Here is a 20,875-nt window from a genome sequence, read left to right as displayed (position 1 = left end):
AGGGTGTTCCAATACAGTTATTTGTTTACTGGCTAAAAACTCCCTCACAGACAGTGCCATGTATTATCATGATGCAAGAGCCATGAATTGTTGGTGAAAAGTTCAGGTCATCTAACTTTTTCATGCAGCCTTTTCAGCACTTCCAAATAGTAAACTTGGTTAACTGTTTGTCCAGTTGGTACAAATTCATAATGAATAATCCCTCTGATATCAAAAAAGGTTAGCAATATCATTGCAACAAAGTTCATGATCTTAATTGTCAGAACCAGTAAGTGGAAGGAAGAGCAGAAGGATTTAATTTTGGAGTGGTCACTGGGGCCATGATAGAGATGATATCAAATTTGATTCTAATTAGGTGTAATTGGCAGCCCTTGGAGGGTTTTGAGCAGAGGAGTGACATGACCTGACTTATGATTATAAAGGATCATTCTGGCTGCTGTGTTGAGAATAGTGTATAGTGTGTAGGAGAACAAGTGTGGAAACAGGGAGGCCAATCAGAAAGCAATTTAAATAGTCCAGGTGAGAGCTGATGGTGAGGTGGTGACAAACTAGGGTAGAAGCAGTGGAAATGGTAAAAAGTGATTCATTTCTAGGTAAATTTAAATCTACAGCTAACAGGATTTGCTGACAAACTGAAGGTAGGGTATGTGAGAGGAAGGTAAGTCAAGATTGACTTCAAGATATTTGGTCTGACGACTAGTGCCGTTTACTAAAGAGGGAATACTGGAAGAAGAGTAGGCCTGGACGGTATGCAGGAACTGGACATATTAAGTTTAAGATGCCCATTAAACATCCAAATGGACATCGATTAGACAGATAGCTAATGAGAGTTTCTAGGCGAAATGAGAGCTGGATCTATACATTTGGGAATTACCTGTGTACAGATGCTGTTGAAAGTCATAGGAGTAGATGAGATCACCCAGTTAGTGAGGAAGGATAGCGAAGAGGAGAGATTGGGAAGAGAAAAAGATCCAGCTGAGGAACCTGAGAAGAGGCCAGTGAAGAAGGGGAAAGCCAAGAGAGTGGATACCTAGGAACATGCTGCTGTGAGATCAGTAAGATGAAGACTGAGAAATGACCACGAGATGAGACTGGTAGTTACTGATGACTTCGAGAAGAATGGATTCAGTGGAGCGATGAGGATTAAAGCTTAAATGTAGTAGATTCCAGCAGGAATGGAAGTGATGAAGTGCAAACGGGAGCAGAGAAGTTGGGTGGCAGCTGTAAAAGAATGTTGAGTCAAGGAAAGTTCTGTTCGGGTTTTTTGGTTTGTTTTAAATGGGAGCTATTCTAGTATGTTTGTGTGCTGACAAGAATAATCCCCTAACAAGTGAAAAACTGGTGGTGCAGGAGAGAGAGGACTAATTGCAGGAGCAAAGTCCCTACGAGAGGACAAGGAAGCTTCTGGGCAACTCAGGGAGATACACAGGATCACCAACAGCACATCCATCTCTGTGGGAGGGGAAGCAGGTTATGCGGTAAAGCTACAGGCAGGTTGACAGATTTACTGGTTGGAAGATGTGGACATTGTCTTTCTGCCTATTTCTATTTTCTCCATGAAACAACAGGCAAGGAGGTCAACTTGAAGTGAGGATTTGGGGGATGGTGTTGATTTGGAAGAAGGTAAGTGGAAGGATTAGTTGACTCCAGGGCTGTGGTAGGATTTCTGGGCAGTGGTGAGGGCCTGCTTGAGATTTTTGCTACGTGTGAAATGATCTTCAAAGTCAAACCTTTGATCATGTTTTTCTCCTCTTTCTACAATCCAGCCCCTCTCCAGGACCGAGGGCAACATCTTACTACAATTAGTCAACACATCAGTCTGCCCATTATTAATTAATTTATAATGCATTAATGTACCATTCGCTCATTCCTTTAATCATGTTTATTGAGCACCAGGCACCATTTTAGACACTGGGGTTACACAAGTGAACAGAACAAATCTCTGACCTCGGGGAACTTATCTTCCGTATCCTAAAAGATATAAGCCCTCCTATAGTATCAGGATTTGTTAAGAAAAAATAATTCCATGGACATTTAGATATAGTATTATTGTTTTATAGGCCCCAAAGCAAAAGGTTTTCATTAACTATGGGGACAATTTATTATTTTTTGGTGTATTGGCCACAATCACTTATAATTTTCATTCTGTATAATTTTATCTCTCTAACTGATCTTGAAAAAGGCATTTATTGGGTGCCTAGCTGCTTTTGTATTGTGTTAGATTTAAGAGCAGCTGTGCTTTCTCAATATGTATTGCATTGTCAGAAGCAACAGCACATTATTTTTTGAGCTTTCAGTGAGGATTCTTCATTTTACTCTTTCCATTGTACGTTTTTAAAATTGATTTTAAAAAGAGATGAGCCCTCATCTTTGGTAAAGATAAATCCTCAGTGAAAACTAATTAGGATGTGGGAGTTTCCATATTTAAGTACCCAGACCTGGAATCACTTTAAGCCTTAGAAAGAATACCAAGGCCCCACAAGAGATTGGGCACAGCATAGGAGTTACGGATGTGAAACCTGCCTCAGGGAATGCGTCTTTATTTCTTTCTCACCAGTGTGCTGGGCTGGCTCCATGGAATCCAGCCAAGTGCAGCAGATAGAAGAGTAATTTGCTGGAATTTTTGTTTGTAGTGTCAGAGCAAGGATTCATCATTATATCTAGAAGAGCATGAATTAATTGACAATCATAACAAAACAAGGTCATTCCATCCAAATTCTCAGGACTGCATTAACCCTAGAAGATACAACTTCCTTTGAACTTATGAATATATCCAAAGGCAAACAGAGCATACACTTAAAGGGCTTATTAACTGACTGCATCTCCTCATTTCTCTTCCTTTCTATCTTTCTGATCTGTTTTGGCCTTTTCTGTTTTTATTTCCTTCTCTTTGTTCACTAACTTTCATCTGCTTTCCATTTTTAACGAAATAAAGAACCACTAGTTCAGGAAGCCACTGTTTGATAGCAACCAGTGGTCACTGGGACTCTAGGAAGAAAGCTGGCTTTAATTGAAATCAGGTTTCCTTCTGACTCTGGACATGTAGGTGCAAGAAGAAGAGTGGAGTGGGAGCATGGACTGTGCGGTTCCTCCTGGAAAAGATTTGGGGCCTCTATTAGTGACCTCAGACTTCATAGCTGTATTATAAAGAACGAGAACAGAGTGCTTACCTACGATCCGGGTGGGGTGGGAATCAAGAATGGAGTGAATGAGCTTTGCATTCTATTTCTTTGCATTAACAGATACTTCTTACCTATTGTTTCAAAAAGGGCATATATTGGAACATGACAGTTGTTTTAGTTTAACTATTATACAAGTAGCATGTTCCCATGCCATATCCCTCTTTGTGCGGTAGGTGTCAGCCTCACACAGCCTTTCTCTTCCTAAATCCCTATTCATAAGGAAACGACCCTCTTACTTACCCTTTCTCTGTTTAAAAGAATCAATTTCTTCCCATCTTAAGCATCCAAAAACAACAGGGAACAGTCACCCAGATATTGGAAATAGTTGTAGTAAAGTATTTGGAAAATGACCAAACTGGGAACCGTGTGAAGGGGTGACAAATGTTGGAAGTGGTGTGAAGGGCAGATTAAGTCCTATGGGTCTCACTGAACAGATATTAAGTGTTGGTTTCAAGGTGGGTCTCTAAAAGGCACAGTTATGACACCACCTCAAGAAGAGGTGGAAGTGGCCTTATCAAAGGAGTCTTCTGTTTCCTTCAGACAAAGGAAGTCGAGGCATCAGCAAGTAGCTATAGTGTCCTGGGAAAGCTCTCAATGTAAACCGTTGATATCCTGCTTGTCCATGAATAGGTTAAGTGTCTGGTCTTTGACCTCAGGTAAGACACTTCTCTGAGCCTCTGCTTTCTAATCTTTACAACAAGAAAGAAAATATAACTGCCTTATTTACCCAAGGTGTTTAGTGAGAAGGAAAATAATTAGGATGTTGTACATAAAACAGTTTGTAAACGGTAAAGCACTGTTTAAATGTAGAAAGTAGAATGAAAGATATAAAAGCAAATGTAAAATAGTAAAACCGAATTCAGTGCTCAAAGTTTAAGAAACTTCAGTTAATAATTTCTATAGATTTTTTTCAACATGATACACCAAGACTTTTCTTTCTCTTCTGTGTTCAACATTAGTTATGTGGAATTTTGACACACTTAGGGTTTATTTCACAAAAAGATCCCAACCTGAAAAGAGCCGTATAATATGAATAAATGGTCCTGCTGAAGGGAGAGTCCTTTCCTAGCTTTTACTTTGTACCATTAATAGACAGTCATAATCCACTTGCAAAACTCCAAGTGCTAAAGAAATAGAAATATTAATCTTCAACACCTTTCCTTTTCAATTTGTTATGCTTAGTACCACTATATCCCAAGAATGTATTTGATCCCATAACCCTCTGTAGCTTCTTAATTCACAAATTGAGATGGCTAAAGCTTACCATATTGTAGACAGTTTCCACCGGTTTGGGCAAGAGACTTCAAATTCATCCCATTCATGTTCTATCTCATATTAAATCTACATAATTTAAATTAGAAATACAAATATTACTGAAAAAACTTATGTTTGAAAAGCAGAAAGATTATTTGTTTTATACTTCGATGATGAAATTGAGAAGTCTTCAAATCAGATTATTTAATAATTAATCCATCGATTTTTCCATCATTGCTTTCTAATGTTGTCAGGAAAGGCCAGGGGCAATTCAAAATATTTCATTTCTCATGACTCATCCCCTCCCATGGAGTTTTGTGCTATATTCCTTGCCTTGTATTTTTTTTTTTTTTTTTTTTTTTTTTTTTTTTTTTGCTGAGGTTTTCAATTTACAGTATCTTGAACTGGAAGAGAAGAAAGGGGTTGAACTTTCACTCTTAATAATTGCTGAGTGATCAAGGAGCAAAGTGGAAAAGACTGCTGATTGGACTTTACCCCCATTTGGAAAAACCTTTACTACAATAGCTCAACCACCCCTGTTTTAAGAAATCAAGTATTTATTTTCCTTAAAATCCAAAATCTTTTGGAATATTTTCTAAAAACATTGAGGCCTAACTTCTGTACGTAGTGGTCAGCTTGGGGAACTTTATTTTTTAGACTTGCTTTAAAATCAAGTATTTTACATAGTATATTTAATACAGATTCAAAATACTTTTAGATTTATAGTGCTGTCTGCTATATTGTTTCTTGCTGATTTTTTCAAAATACTTTGCAATTATAAATAGACATCATTGCTCTGATGCTTAAGGCAGCAGTTTCTGGGTGAAATTCTTCAGGGAAGCCGATATCAATATGGTCATAAGTTAATCATCTCTTAACATCAACAATCTGCTTCATGATCAGAGAGATGCTGATAATTCCCTATCCCTTCCTGGTCTGCCTTTCAAATAATTTATAGATGCAAAAAACATCAGAAGTTGGGAAAGGCCCCATTCCACCCGGTGGTGTCTTTCTTTCCTGGGACCAGGGTGAGAGTCATTTTGTTCCTGATTCAGCTAACACTAAATAAGAGCCGTGAACAGTGAGGCTTCCACCTCTTCCTAGTGATTTTGTTCCCACTATTCTCCACAGCTCAGGATTATACTAAATGAACCTCTTTTCCATTATTCTTAATTCTTTCCCTCGCCCATCTCCACCGGTGGATCTCCTCCTTTCAGAAACTTGAAGATAATGTCCCTACAACCTTCTCTCCAGTATCCTCAAATGATCCAGACATAAATATTTTAGTACATTCACCGGTGTCCTTCTGATGGTATAAAACCATCTACACAACTTGTCCCTTATTTATAAAGCTCACACATGCCGTATGACCTGTAAGGCTATACTAGCTAATGAACTCTCCGGGAACAGTTGACAGGGAAGGATTTTACTTCCACTTCTTCCAAGAAGATGGAGAAAAAGAGACGATTACAAAGAGAAATATTTTAACGCATCTTCTCAGTGATCTTTGGGGGCTGGGTGGTAATATTTAAATTGAAGAGGAGGGAGGAGACGGCGTGAGGATGGAGAGGAATGGACAGACGGAGGGCGGAGCTAGCTCAGCACATATAAAGCACACGCAAAAAGGGAAGCACGTTCGTGTTTGCCAGAGCCACTCTCCTGCAACCAAGATAGATGCGGCAGTCTGTGCGGTGAGCACGGAGATCGGAATAGGAAAACAAGGACAAGAAGACAAGCGAGACAGAAGATATCTGGAAAAACCGGAAGGCAGAAGACAGGGAGAGGAAAAGAAACCCACAGCAGGTGGAAACAAGATCCTGAGCAAACCGGTTGGGTCCACAGTTGTTTTTCTGCAAGAGAAGAAAAGTAGCGGAGGATTGCCTTTTTACCCTTCAGTGAATGAAAAGTACTTTTATCCTCATAAAAGAAAAGGCTAAAGGGACGTGAAAATCTGTTTTCTTAGAGGAAGAGCTAGGGGAAATCCAGATTATCTCTTTTTGAAGTATCTGAAATAAGCCACTGCCTGGTACATATTGCAGAACCATCCTGTTTTCTGAAGCTCTACATCCCTTCCAGGAGAATTCCAGCCGGAATAGCTGGTACAGTTTTATTTTTCTATTTAAATATCTATGTCTTTCCCTCCCCTTTAACACTTTCCTTGTTTGTAAGCACAAGTGACAAGAAAGTGTCAATACAGAAATATTTTCAGCTTTCTTTTACCTTCTTGTGTATTTTTTAAGAGGGTGGAGAGTGCTCCTTATTTTGGAAAGGACATTTTAATTTGAAAGGCTCTCTCTAAACACCCGCGCACATTTAGAAAGAGAGATACCTTTCAGAGGTTGAAATCCTACTGAGGAAGATGGAAAAAGGAGCCAGGCACCGAAACAACACTGAAAAGAATCACCCAGGTGGGAGCCAGTCGGAGACCAGCCCTGATACTGGGTCCGGAGGAGGCGGAGTAGCCCTGAAGAAAGAAATTGGGTTGGTCAGTGCTTGCGGTATCATTGTAGGTGAGTCCAATTCCTTTCCGCACCGACCACGCCTTTCCACCTCTGGTCGTCCTCCTGTGGAACCTTAATCCCTCTAAAGTATTATTTGTGCTCCCTACTCCCTTAGAAAAGGATTGTCAGTCACTTGTGCTATAACCTACCCCTGCTGGTCAAGTTTAAGAGGTATGGGAAGTGGTTGGTGTATGTTATACCTCTCTTCCTCTAAACCAGGCTGAACAGTTCTGTCCAGAGTTCATAGAATGGAGCAAATAGGGATCACACACCTGACTAATGGAAACATTGCCTGGGAGCTTGTGGGAAAAAAATACAGGTCTCCTGGCACCCCACTCGAAGATTCGGATTCAGTAGGCTTAAGGTAGGGCTAGGGAACCTGAAGTTTTAACAAGCTCGTATGCAACCATCTCCTCAGCAGGCTCTGGACTAGCTTTTGAGACATATTTAGTAAATATTTTGTTATTTTATGTTATATGAAAGAAACGGTGGGCCTAGGAGATGTGTAATAAATAGCTACAACTATGATAATAACACCTTGCCTTTTTGTAGCTTTTCCACTTTATGCAGCACTTTGTGAAGTAGACGTGACAGGGCTCTTATTCCCATTTTACAGATGAGATAAGGAAGAAAAGAAGAGACGGATTGTGCCTTTCTGTAAATGTGTAATTTGTAGTTTCCCAGTTGCCTAGTGAAGTCCACCGATCTCCAAACGTGCAAAGAAGACCCTGTGAGGTTCTTGAAGGGAACTGGGAGTAACTAGAATGGGGAGTCAAGGAGGGACTGCTGGGTAAATGTGTCCCGGCTGGGAAGTTTGAAGCTGGGGAGCCTTGGTGTCCCTGAGAGTGCCATTGCAGGCCACTCCAACCCCCTAACAGTACTCCACACAGCAAGGGGTCCCAAATATGGCTCCATCTCCAGAAACACATCCTTCTCTTTCCAGAGAGGCCCTGGGGATGAGTGGGCAATGGCACATACTATCCTCACCTGAGAGGCTGAGAGTTTCTCCTGTTGTCTTTGGCAGAGGGCTTTACCTGCTCCCCATAGTAAGGGGTGCAGGACGGTCAGGCTGGATATGCTCCGTGTCATCTCTTCAGAGTTCTTTTTGAAAGCTTATTGTGTCCTAGTGCCCACAAACCAGTTTCTCTGGATGACCCCATGGTCCATGTAGTAGCACAGGGACACTTCTGGCACCTGTGCAGTAGTGACACTGGAGAACACCCTTGAAATCAAATAAAATCAGTACAGTATTCAGATAATCCTCTTCACCTCTACACCCAGACTTCAGTGACAATGTTATCTCCACTCTGTTTTTAAAATAGAATCCCATTTCATCTAATTCTCTGACTCTGGGAGGTTCTCTAGGCATCTACAGTTTTAAGAAAGCTAATGTTATTTTCAAAAATTATAGTTGTGATCTGAATCTCTCATTACCTTTTCTTTGCCACTCTTTCATTTCAATTGCTTTTAAAAAATGAGATCAGCGAAGTACTCAATATGTACAGCACATGCCAATTTAAGGTCTATAAATAGTCCAGAGCCTGTTACCTCTTTCGCTAGTTTGACAGAGGATTAAGCATTTCCCTCCCTTTGGGAAGGTTCTGATTCATACACAGATGCACAACCCACATACACACAAGCACAACCTCCTTCTTCCTTGCTCACCTACCCCTACATATGTGCAGGTTTTCAAGGGTAGAGGATACTTTCCAATATACTGAGGTTGTTTTGTCTCTTTCTTCAACATTTTTCTAAGACTAAGAAGAAATGGGAGGTATAAAAAGTACTATGTTTCATACAAGCTCATAAAATTTATTCACAATGATCACTGATGATCTAAAGTAGACATAACAGAATGGCAGGTGCTGCAGGAATATAAAATGAACTAAGAGAAGACTCATGCCCTAGAGTTACTTATAATCTGACTGGGGAGATGCGATTCATATGCATTAAACAGAGAACATTGAAAATGAATGATATGGTGAGTTGTGTAAGAGGTAAAGGAGGGCAGATTTAGGGAAGCACTAAGAGGGAGAGGTTCTCACCCAGAACTAGATTAAGAAGCGTCTTGAAGGATGTGGAGAAAGACAGAGTAGAGAAGATGATTTGGGGAGATTTTGTGAGTAAAAGGAGAATGACTAAACTGTTATTTGCTTGAGCAAAAAAAAAAAAATGTGTCTTATACATCTCTGAGTCTTTAGTATTTAGCAGTCTGCCTGACACGGAACAATCACTGAAATGATTGTTGAATTTTATTGACTCTTGAACAAAAGTCTGAAGACAGTAGTAATAAGAAGTGTTTATCTGAAGGGCTGTTGGGAACCTGGCTTGAAAATCGTTAAGCTAGGAATAATTTCATCAACCTGGACCATTAGGTTGTTCCATTTTCTGTTTCTTTCTTTTTTTTTTTCTTTTTTTGTTAAGGGCTGCACTTTATTAAAAATCAAGCAAACATTTTCAACATATCAAATGCTTTCATTTACCCTTCTGTCTGTAGGCAATGACCACAACTATACAGACCCAACACAACAAAAGCAATTAACACAGGGTAATTAAGTGGTAGGTATATATTAATAGTTTAGTGGCCAGAGAGTGAGAACCTGTGACGCCGCTGGCTGCCTAGTCGAGCCCCACAAGGGTCCTCAACACTGGATTCAGAGATCTGATTCAGTTAGTTCACCTGCAGTGTTGATCAGGGCCAAAGACCCAGGGGGCTTTAAACGTGTATAAAACAGAATTACAGATCAGAATGCCAATTTACCTGCAGGGCTCCCGTTTTCATTTTTTAACATCACCTTTGCTCTGATCTAAATAGGCTATTGCTCTCCATGTCCTTGGCTAAGGAAACCTGTTGGCAACAGATGAACTTAGATTTCTCCATGAATGTGGAGTTCTTCCTCCTTCCTCCAAATCTAAAGAGAATGTGAAGGAGCAGCAAAATCCATTTATTAATGATTCCAAAGCTACTGTTAATAGCCATCAGTATGAAACTTTTATTGTTTGCCAGGCGTCCTATTACCTAACATGCAATATCTTATTTATCCCTCACAATAACCCCGTGTAGTAGACACTTATTAACCCTTCCTCCAGATAAGGAAATAGAGGCTCAGAGGGATAAGCAACATGGTGAAGGTCACACAGCTGAAAAGTTTTGAAGCCAAGATTCAAACCTAGAGCTTGTCTGAATCCTGAATCGAATTTTTAAGCATTATTTTCTGCTCCATTTTTATGTCCTGAAAGGGGTGTTTTCCTTTAGACCCAGGGCAGAGGTCTTTATTCGTTTTTATAGATGAAGCAGTTAGTGTTGTATTCCTGGAGGAAGTGTCCCAGTGTAAAGCGGAGTTGGGCAGGCAGCTGGGGTGGAAGAAGGTAATGTTCCTGGTGCAACTGAAGGAAGACTTGCAGGGGAGCCTGAGGTATGTCAGCTCAGCTACTACGGGATCTGGCCATCACAGACCATGTTCCCATTAACTCTCCCACATGCACACCTTTCCTTTATGGATCAGTGGTCTTCCCAGCCATGGAAGAGGGGCCAGAGTTCCTGGCTGTTTAGGTTATTTTATACCAGTTAAGTTTTTATGTACATACCCAGAATCTAGATCTGGAGGCATCATGCCGGCTGCAGAGTCTAAGAAAAATATTCATAATATGTCAGACCATTTTGTTTTTAGCACAATGTGTGTTCATGGGGAAACTTGCTTTATTTGCTGCAGAGCCATACTTGATACAGGTCTAGCTACTAGACCACACTATCTCAACTAAAAAAATGTTTAAAAACAGTATTTATTGAGTGCTAACTAAATGCCAGCTTCTGTGCTATATACAATATAAATTCCTTATATATATTATTTTATTTACTCCTGACCCAATCCCATGGAAGTAGATATTATAACTATCACTGTCTGTATTTTAAACATAACAGAGCTGGAAGGTAATTTGCCCAGGGTCACACAACTGATTAGTGAGGTGATCTGACTCCATGGCCAAAGCGCTTAGCCATTCCCCACTTCTAATTGGTAACCAGGAGAGAAGGGAGGGAGACTGGTGTATATTGTGTAGTGGGGAAGTGGGCCATGGAGGGCCATCATCCTGAGGTTGGAGTCTGGAAAGACCATGGATATCTGATACTGAAAAATTGGGGGAAAACTTTTTTTAGGGCTATTTGTCAACAAAGAAGTGTGGCTATAGTTATAACCATATTGAAATAACAGTGGCTGATTTGGAAAATTGTCAAGTCCAATAGATTTTCAGATCCATGTGTTTTACACCACTTTAGAAGATTTTACATTTTAGTCTCTAATATGATATATTAGCTTTCTAATCCCCAAAATGTCTATTGACTGTTAACCGAGGAATAGACTGTGAAAATTGCTTCTTGCGTTTAAACTTCAATTATTATTTTTAATGCATGGAGAGATTAGGATTTGGTTTATTCAGGATGAAAACACATTTAAAACTCTCATTATTCTTAAAGAAAACTCTGAGACAGCGCCAACTGGGAGGCTTGTGAAAACAAATACATCTTGGTGAATAGAGAAAGGCTATACCCAGCAGTGTAATAATAACAATAAGTAGATACCATTTACTGAACAGTACTATGCGCCAAATACATTGTACCTGATCAGTGCTTCATGAATATTCCCATCTAATCACATGAAATAAGCAACTGTTATTAAAAGGAAAGATTTTAATGAATAAGTAACTGGGCAATGACAAAGCCAGGATTCTACCCCAGTCATTAAACTCTGAAGCCACTGGGCTTAATCAAAATGCTCCACAGCATGGAGCTCAGAGCGGCTGGGACCAAGGATCCTGTCGCATGCTTCCTACACCAGGAACCAGGGAGCTCAAGGAGCAATCTGGTTGAGCCTGCAACTGACAGGGCTACAGGTATGTTCTCGCAAAGAGCAGAGTTATGCAGAATGAGTGACTAGCAGGAGATGCATAGGGTTAGGGAAAGAAAATAGGAATCCAGCAGGTAAAAAATTCTGTCCAAGAAACTGAACCAAACAACCCATTTTATTTAGAACAACAACAACAAAACACCCTGTACCCAGATCAGATGCCTTCTCAGAGAGGCCGGCACCATATAGTATATAATTTTTCTGAATTAAATTGGCATCTTGAAGCTCCTGGAGGTATTGGACAGACTGATCGGGCTTTTCAAGTTGCCTGGCTACCAAGGTTTTCTGCTTTCCTCTGAGGATTAATCCAGCAGCACAAATGCCTACCAAAAAATGCCTCAGGAATTTCTGGCTGTTGCCCTTGTTGTTATTGTTTGGAGTGGTGAGGGAGTGTTAAAAAAGCAGGTATGGTCAAATAATCCCAAGAATATATTCTGAGCGACGGAAAACGACAACCATTCAGGAGCAAGGGAACTAGGAACTATTCCATTCTGATTTTTTTTTTTTAATTTTATTGGGGAAGGGGAACAGGACTTTATTGGGGAACAGTGTGTACTTCCAGGACTTTTTTCCAAGTCAAGTTGTTGTCCTTTCAGTCTTAATTGTGGAGGGCGCAGCTCAGCTCCAGGTCCAGTTGCCATGCTAGTTGCAGGGGGCACAGCCCACCATCCCTTGCCGGAGTCGAAACCAGCAACTTTGTGGTTGAGAGGACGCGCTCCAACCAATTGAGCCATCCGGGAGCTCAGCGGCAGCTCAGCTCAAGGTGCCGTGTTCAATCTTAGTTGCAGGGGGCGAAGCCCACCATCCCTTGCCGGACTCAAGGAATTGAACTGGCAACCTTGTGGTTGGAGCCCACTGGCCCATGTGGGAATGGAACTGGCAGCCTTCAGAGTTAGGACATGGAGCTCTAACCACCTAAGCCACCGGACAGGCCCCTCCATTCTAATTTTTAACCCCTGGATGAGCATACAGAGCAAGGAACATGTCTTGTTCCCCTTGTGCCTACAGAGAAGGTCTTTGTAGTTTCACATTCAACAAACACTCGTTGAGTATATTATATACTAGGTAGGCCCTGTGCTGAGCAATGGTGAGTTTTATTTCTAAGAAGCAAAAGTATCCCTTAAGTCTATTTTAAGATGTTTTATTTATAGAAGGAATAAAGTTAGAGCCAAAAAGCTTTATTGATCACATTTCGTCCCTCATCTTTTGTCACAGTCACAAGTATTCCCACTGGTTTGCTCCCTGCTTTAACTCTCCTCAGCATTAGCAGTGACTTGTGGGGAGAGGGTTTCAGAATACGCCTTAAGATGTTCAGGGCAACCTTACACTAAGTTTCACGTTGTGAAGGCAGATTACCCAGAGAGAGTACCTTCGCTGCAGAATTATTACTGTACTTTTCGCATCTATACATAGATTTTAAAGGTGCCTGTACATCTATGAAATGCATAAATGCTTTAGCTGCTTCTTTAAAGTACAATTCTGCATAGGGTGTTTAGTAAGCAGCTGATATAGACAGGTCAGGTTGCTTTAGGGAAAAGTGGGTGGGCCCTGATGCTGGAAGTAGAAAACATATAATGAATTTTTCCATGGTTTGCATCCATGTGTTGTGGAAAGGAAGGAACCATCAAAAATACAGCTGAGAAGGAAGGGTTTGGAGAGAGTATTGGGTTTGCAAACTGCTTCCCTATTTACTCACTTGTAATCTGGACTAGTTACCAGTTTACTTATCTGTAAAATGGAAGTTTTTTGTGGAGTATTTGAGATCTTGCTGCCTGGCATGTGTTATCACATAAACTCATAAAAAATTCTCAGAAAATAAAATAAAATATAGCTGGCATCTTATGACATTTGTTCAATAAATATTAATTTTCTTCTTTCCTTAAGCTCATTCTCCACCCCACTTCTTCTCCTACCTCAACCCAAACACACACACACACACACACACACACACACACACACACACACACTAATTCTGGTTCAGAAATTTTGATTGGACTGATCTGGTGATGAAAACTGGCCAACTCAGCCCAAGTCTGACCTGCTTATTGACCAACCAATGCTTTTCCTTTTCTCTTTGTTGATTTGAGTCAGCTTACTTGTCAGAATCCGTCTTGTATTTCCCCTCTTCCAGGAAGCTTATTCTGAAGAGCCCGTGCCAGTGACCTTTTCCATCCCTAATACAATATCTTGTCATATCTTGCAATAGCACTCATGCGACTTCCACTCTACCTGGTGTTGTCAGCACTGTGTTCATGTACAGGTCTTCACTCTGCCACACAATTCCTTGAGGGCAGGCACTGAGTCTTACTCATTTTCACATCCCCGCGTGTTCAGTCTGGTATGTGGTAAGTGCTTAGAAAGTATTTGTTGAATAATAGCAGTCAGTCAAAAACAAATCATCCAGTGGGGGATCTGTTTCCTAACAATGTGAATATACTTAATGCTACTGAACTGTACATTTAAAAATGGTTAAGATGGTACATTTAATGTTATGTTTTTTACCACAATAAAAAAAGTTTTAGCTTAAAAATGAGTTATTCCCATGAACAATAAATTTGTGTGCTTGGATTTAAAAAACAAACAAATAAACAAACACCCAAATCATCGAAATTCAAATTTGAAAAGGACTTTAGAGATTATCCAGGTGATGACCTTGAGGCTTGAAGGTAGAGCCGGGTTTCTCAACCTCGACCCTATTACCTTTTGGGCCAGATACTTCTTTGTCTTGGGGGGCTGTCCTGTGCATTGTAGGATGTTTAGCAGCATCCCTGGCCTCCAACCACTAGATTCCAGTAGCGACAACCAAGTGTCTCCAGACATTGCCAACTGCCCTCTGGGGGTGGGAGAATGGGGCAAAATTGCTGCTGGACGAGAACCACTGAGACAGACAAAGCCTCTCACTGATGGTGCTTGGTTCCCCAGCCAGACAGGGAGACGCTAGAGGCCAGATGTGAACCTTGAATCGCATATTTGAGGGCTCAGCACTCTTAGCCCCTCAGGCCACGGTGCATGTCTTTCAGTGGCTGGTGGGTGGTGGCTGGCTCCCTCTATTTCATTAAAAGTCCATGTGTGAACAAGTGCTTCCCAATTACCTTCTAAAGCAAGCACGTACAGAGTGGGTGCTCAATAAATACTCTTTGAGATGCAATTACCTGTTGGCCGCCCACCTGCGGCATCTAAAAATTATATCTAGACAAGCAGACAAATGATTCAGAGAATACTTCATAGTCCTGCCTCTACAGAGCTGTTTTGGAGCAAAGCCTCACATTCTTCTAGGGATGGTCTCTATTCCTAGTGCTATAAATTCTAGCAATTCCTTGTATTTGCCAGCATTTCACAGACTATAAAGTCTGTGAAGATCACACATATGTGATCTCCTTTGATCCCCACAACAACTCTCTCAGGTAGACAGGGCAGGAACAATGATGCCCATTTAGCAGATGAAGGAAGGAGTCCTCAGAAAAATTAGGTCACATGGGAGTGACAAAGCAAGGACTCAACTCAAGGGCTCCTCCCATTCTAAGGCTAGAGCACTTTTCACTTTTCAGTAAGGAATCCAAAACAGTAGCGTCCTGTAGCACTTTCCACGTCTGTTCTGCAGGAGACGCTCTGTGGAGACAGGGCGTGTGTCACTGGCTCTCACCCTGAGGCAGCTGTTCGTACAGTCCTGATAGGAAAGTGCATACAGGGTGAGAGGCATGGTGAACTTCCAGGCTTGCCATGAGGATCAAAGCCCAGCCTTAATCTACTAGACCCTGCTTCCACACTGTTCCCTCAGTCCTGAAAATCCTGAGATCCTCCTAGATATTTTATGGGAAAAGCATAAAGAACGTTCACCTGGGCTTTCTCTGGATATTGTGGAAATGGCCAGACCCTACAAGCCGCAGGAGGAGCTCTGGCTATATTTCAGGACTAGCATGAGTGAGTAAGGAAGGCCAAAGCCTTTTGGATCTGAGGGTCTGTTGGGCGTAAGAAGTCTGTAATTCCATGCCCTAGGGAATTCTTTAATGGCTACAGCATTCCAGTGTGGACAGGCCTAGATGTGAGTAAAGCCTTTAATAGGAGTCACCTGGGTATTGGCCCACAGGTCGGGAAGTTAATGATCATTCATGGCAAATGTGGATTTTCTCAATTTTTCTAGTGAAGACTTGCCCGCCAATACAACTTGGTCCCTTTTTAATGGAGTGGTTTGCTTGGCTTTACTTTGACAGAACAAGCCAAGCTGGAGCTCATTGTCCAGGCATCCTAAGACCCATTTTTCACTAATTAAGATCTGTATAGTAAAATGATTATTTTATTAATTGGGGTGGATGAAAGGGAGGGTTGAAACACTGACCTCCAGTACCTTGTCTATATCAGATGGGTGAGCATCTCATTCTTGAATGGCTTTATAGACAATGAGTCTAAGAGTAAAACAATGGAGAAAAAAAATCCCACCCTAATCAACTTTCTTCCAACCTTCCATCAACAAAGGTTCAGAATCAAGGTGGTAGCTTTTTCTCAGTTCTCCTTTTCCAAAGCCACTCCAGAAAAGTCTCATTTGGACAATATCCAAGTTTATAAGTCGTGCAGCTAAAATGTGTGCTGTGCAGTTTCTACAGAAGACACAGCATGGGGTAGCGGAGGAAATCGTGGGCCAGGAGTCCAAGGTCTTGGCCACTCGTCCAGGCTTTGCTACCTACTCAGTATGTGACTTAGGTCAAGTCTCCTCACACCTCTGGACTTCAGTCTTTGCAAAGGTAAATAAGAATGATAGTACCTGACCTATGCACCTAAGGACATAATTATGAGAATCAAGTAAGGTAATGGATATGAGTATTTCGTAAATCACCATTGAAGCTGGTATTGGAATAGAAGGAAGGAATCAAATCTGTGTTCCAGTTCTTTAATAAGCATCTTCTGTGAACCATTCTCATTGCTTATAGAATGGAGCATATAAAACTGATTATTTTCAGGGAAAAGCTTGAGGCTGTGACAGAAGATTTAGGTTCTAATCCAGTTACTACTAACTTACCCTGTGATTTAGGTAAATAACTACCTCTCTAGGTCTCAGTTTCTTTATCCATAAAATAGGGATAATAATAACTCCCTCGTTTTCCTTATTTGGAAAATGGGAATGATAGTTGTCTTACTTTCCTCTCCTCTAAATTGGGAATGATAATAATTGCCAGTCTACTCTCCTCAACAGTGAGATAACTGGGTTGCCTTACTGATTTGCCTACAATATACGCTTGACATATTTCACAGGATTTGGAGGTTCCAAAGAAACAGGTATATTAAAGTTCTAGATTGATGTCAGATATCTTTCATTCTGTAAACATTTATGGAATGTCAGCTACGTGATACTTCACAGGCCAGAGGAGGCAATACAGTTCATATTCTCATAGACTTGCAGTCTAGTGGGGGGAGATAAATATTAACCAAGGAATTACATTAAAGACACTATATAGTAGGCATTACTTTTGGGTAAATGTAATGTGAATGTTCTTTCAGTTCCAGAACAGAGCTGTGCTGTGAGTGACATTCCTGCCCCCTGCAGAAGCTCCAGAGGCCACTAAGGTGGAGGAAATGTTAACTGATTCTGGTTTTCTAGGTAGCAGCTTCCTAGAATCAGAAAGAGGCATTCCTCTCCTTCCTGTTCTCTAGCATAATTCAAATTTGTTTTTAGATTTTATCTTTGTATTTTTAATGTGGTCAAAATTAATATTATTGGGGGGAGGGGAGAACCAATTTTTATAATATGATGCTTCTTGTCTCAGTGCCAACCTATTGCGACTTTTACCATCACTCCAGCATCTCCATGAATCGACATGCTACCCAAGAATACTGTAAGTGGAGGCAGGAAGTGGTCAGATCCCGAAATGGGCTGTTGGTGTTGCCCATCCCACCTTCCACGGCTCCCTTCACCTGGAATGAGGGAGGCAGCATACACTCTGGAAATGTCAGAATGTCAGCCAGAGAACAGAAGTGCTTACTGATTCCCATTGCAAAATTTGTTTTCCAAGAACTCTTAGTGGAACATTAACACTCTTCACTCCTGAGAAAATGGGATCTTTTCAGTAACATCCATCCTCACTCTCCACCTTGTGACAGCCATTCCTGGCTCTGAGAAACACCTAGCTGTTCCCCAACTACTCTTTCAGCACCTTAAAGACTAAAGTCAAACTTTGTTTTTCTCCTGTATTGATTGCTTTTCTAACTCCTTGAGCTAGTTTTATAACCCTCATTGTATTGCTCTCTTGGCTGGCTTTGAAATGCCCTACAGATCACTCTTCTGATAAAGACCTGCTAGGCAAGGAATTTAGTACCATCTTTCAGTGCTAGTTCTGAGCTCCCAGCAGCATGTTTAGTTTGGCAGTTGAAGGGTCACCTGACAGAGTGACCATGTCCTAAGTCCTGGGCCTTTTAGTCTCAACTAACCCAACATTCGTGCACACATGGGGACTGTTTAGACTCCTTCCCTCCCCCATTAGTCCTCTCATGTTATAATTTTTTAGTTTGAAAAGGGGCAGCTTATTCTGTATACCAGAGGAATAGCACGTTACTGCTTTTAGAATGTAAATATTCTCTTCTCCTTTGACTGAAATAACTGGATGCATGTCCTGGGATTAAAAATTAAATTTTGGTTTAGAAGTGAGTTTCAAGACTGAATTGAGGTTGAGTTATGGCTGAGATCTGTAAGTCCGGTTTTGAAAGCTGAGGGTAAAATCCTGTACTGTGCGTCTTGTTCAGCCCAGCACTAGTTCCAAACCACTAAAGAGACTATGGTGGGAATTTGAGATGTCCTCAGAACTCTGTCAAATCCAGCTGGCCTCATAGTTCTCCATCCAGCTCTGCATTTCTCCCCAGATCCATCTAGCTTCTGCTTCATCCCTCAGGCCTTTAGTGGTGCAGCTGGGTGGGGCTGGAAGAGTTTTCAAAGCACCTGTCCAATGGACCCTGATCACCATCTTAAATCATAAGGAGTACACAAAGGAAAGCTTGGGGAGGAACATGTCAGGAGCTGCCCTTAGAATCCTGTTCCTTCCCTGCCCAACACACACAGCCCAGTAGCCAACCATTCAGTCCTTGCTGCCAGCCTCACCTCTCAGGAGAAACTCAGCCTCTTGCATACAGAAGCAGAAGTGGATTAGAGCTCTGGATTAAACATCAGGAGACTGACATTTAGATCCAATTTTACTCATCAGTAGCTGTGGAATTTGGAGAAAGCCACTTAACCCCTCTGTGTCTTAGTTTGTAAAAAAGAGAAAAACCTGCCCTTCTTCTTCTACCTGAGTTTCATGAGGTTGTTTTGAGGCGAGGGAATGACCTTTGGAGGAACATAGTTCTGAGGCTTTGCACAGATTGCACTCCTACAAACGACTTCTAAATGACTAGGACTGCTTTTATAGGGTTATTTCATGTTTCTCACCAAGGGTGGGGCTGTCTTGGCTGGGGTGGAGGCCAACCTCCAGGAGTGCTATCCATGCTTATGGGTCTCAGAACCCCCAGGCATGGGGTGTGACCACTGTCTGTCCCTTTGCCTGACTTTTGAAGCTAATTGGCAGCTGGTCTCTGAGAATAGCCCACTTTTCCAGGCCTGCTATTTCTAGGCAGTCTTAAGACCTTTGTCACTTCGGAAGGACCACGTGCAGCCCATTCAGAGGGTCCTGAGATTCAATACCTGTGCCAGCACTTATTACTGTGTGGCTGGGTAATGCACTTGGTATCTCTGAGACTCAGATTCCTCCTGAATCTTAGGAGGAAAAATGATATCTGACTCCATAGTTTTGTCCTGAGGATTAAAGGAGGTATTTAGAGTACCTGACCACGTTCTTGGTCTCTACGTGCCTGTTATATGCTCCTTCTCCCCTGCTTCTAAGGAGAATTATTGCTAGACATACCTGCCTAAAGGTGATTCATGCAACACAAAGGCATTTAAGAATCAGATCAGAGATGAGACCGCCTCTGCAAATGCCAGTCCTGCCAACTCTGCTGACGCCACTCTCTCCCCCATACCTTTGGTGCCTCGTGCAGGGAACATCATCGGCTCTGGAATCTTCGTCTCGCCGAAGGGCGTGTTGGAGAACGCTGGCTCTGTGGGCCTTGCTCTTATCATCTGGATCGTGACAGGTCTCATCACAGCTGTCGGAGCCCTGTGCTATGCTGAGCTCGGGGTCACCATCCCCAAATCTGGAGGTGACTACTCCTATGTCAAGGACATCTTTGGAGGACTGGCTGGGTAAGAGGCTCTGCAGAGGCCTGAGTGGTCTAGGGAGCCAAAGCCAGGGGTTTCCAAGGTGCTGAGGGGAGCTAGAAAATGGGGTGTCCCTTTTGCCTCCATGTTATGGTGGCGAGTGAGGCCTTGTGTCCCCTTACTGCTCCTGAGAGTGGCAGAGGAACCAGGCTGTAGTTTTTTTTTAATCTCTGTTGACCTTAGTGGGCAAGATTCTATGCTAGAACGATGTGACACCTCTGACTGGAGATTCCCTGGGAGAGCACATCACAACACAAAGCCCCTTTCTCTTGACAAATGAGCGTCACCACCTAAGAGATGAGGTACCCTTCTCATATTATCAAGGATAATGGCTTCCGTCTAGAGCCAGGCCCTGATCTTGAATTCCTCAGCTTCTTCAGCCCTGCTACTGAAGAGCTCAATCCTCACCAAGGAGCGCAAGGTGTGGAGGTCACTTCCCTCACGATGCCCGCTCAGTGCCTCCCCAGGCACGTGCTTAAGTGGCCACACCCTTAGCATGTCCTGGCTGGCAAAATTCTGGGATTGCAAATTTTATTTTCCACCACTGGATGCTGGGGGCCAGAGTGGTAGGAAAGAGATGATTAAAGGAGAGGGGAGAATGAAAGAGTGCCAAGGTGTGTGTTAGCACTACCGTGTTTCCCCGAAAATAAGACCGAGCCGGACCATCAGCTCTAATGCGTCTTTTGGAGCAAAAATTAATATAAAACCTGGTATTATTTTAATATAAGACAGGGTCTTTATAACATAATATAATGCAATGCAATATAATGTAATACAATATAATATAATACCGGGTCT

The 20,875-nt window shown here is 41.9% G+C and overlaps 1 protein-coding gene across 1 annotated transcript in view; it reads left to right on the top strand.

Annotated features, from left to right (window-relative positions):
* Positions 1 to 6,085: 6,085 nt before the first annotated feature.
* Positions 6,086 to 20,875, top strand: part of SLC7A8 (solute carrier family 7 member 8) — a 49,260-nt gene continuing 34,470 nt past the window's right edge. The window contains exons 1-2 of the mRNA XM_033109108.1: positions 6,086 to 6,946; positions 19,858 to 20,062. Of these exons, the coding sequence (XP_032964999.1) occupies positions 6,796 to 6,946; positions 19,858 to 20,062 (356 nt within the window). The 5' untranslated portion in view covers positions 6,086 to 6,795. The remainder of the gene's footprint in view (positions 6,947 to 19,857; positions 20,063 to 20,875) is intronic.

This window comes from Rhinolophus ferrumequinum, chromosome 6 (assembly GCF_004115265.2).
Source record: "Rhinolophus ferrumequinum isolate MPI-CBG mRhiFer1 chromosome 6, mRhiFer1_v1.p, whole genome shotgun sequence".
Taxonomy (NCBI): Eukaryota; Metazoa; Chordata; class Mammalia; order Chiroptera; family Rhinolophidae; genus Rhinolophus; species Rhinolophus ferrumequinum.
Note: the sequence above shows the minus strand (reverse complement) of the source record. Positions and strands in the feature narration are given on the sequence as shown.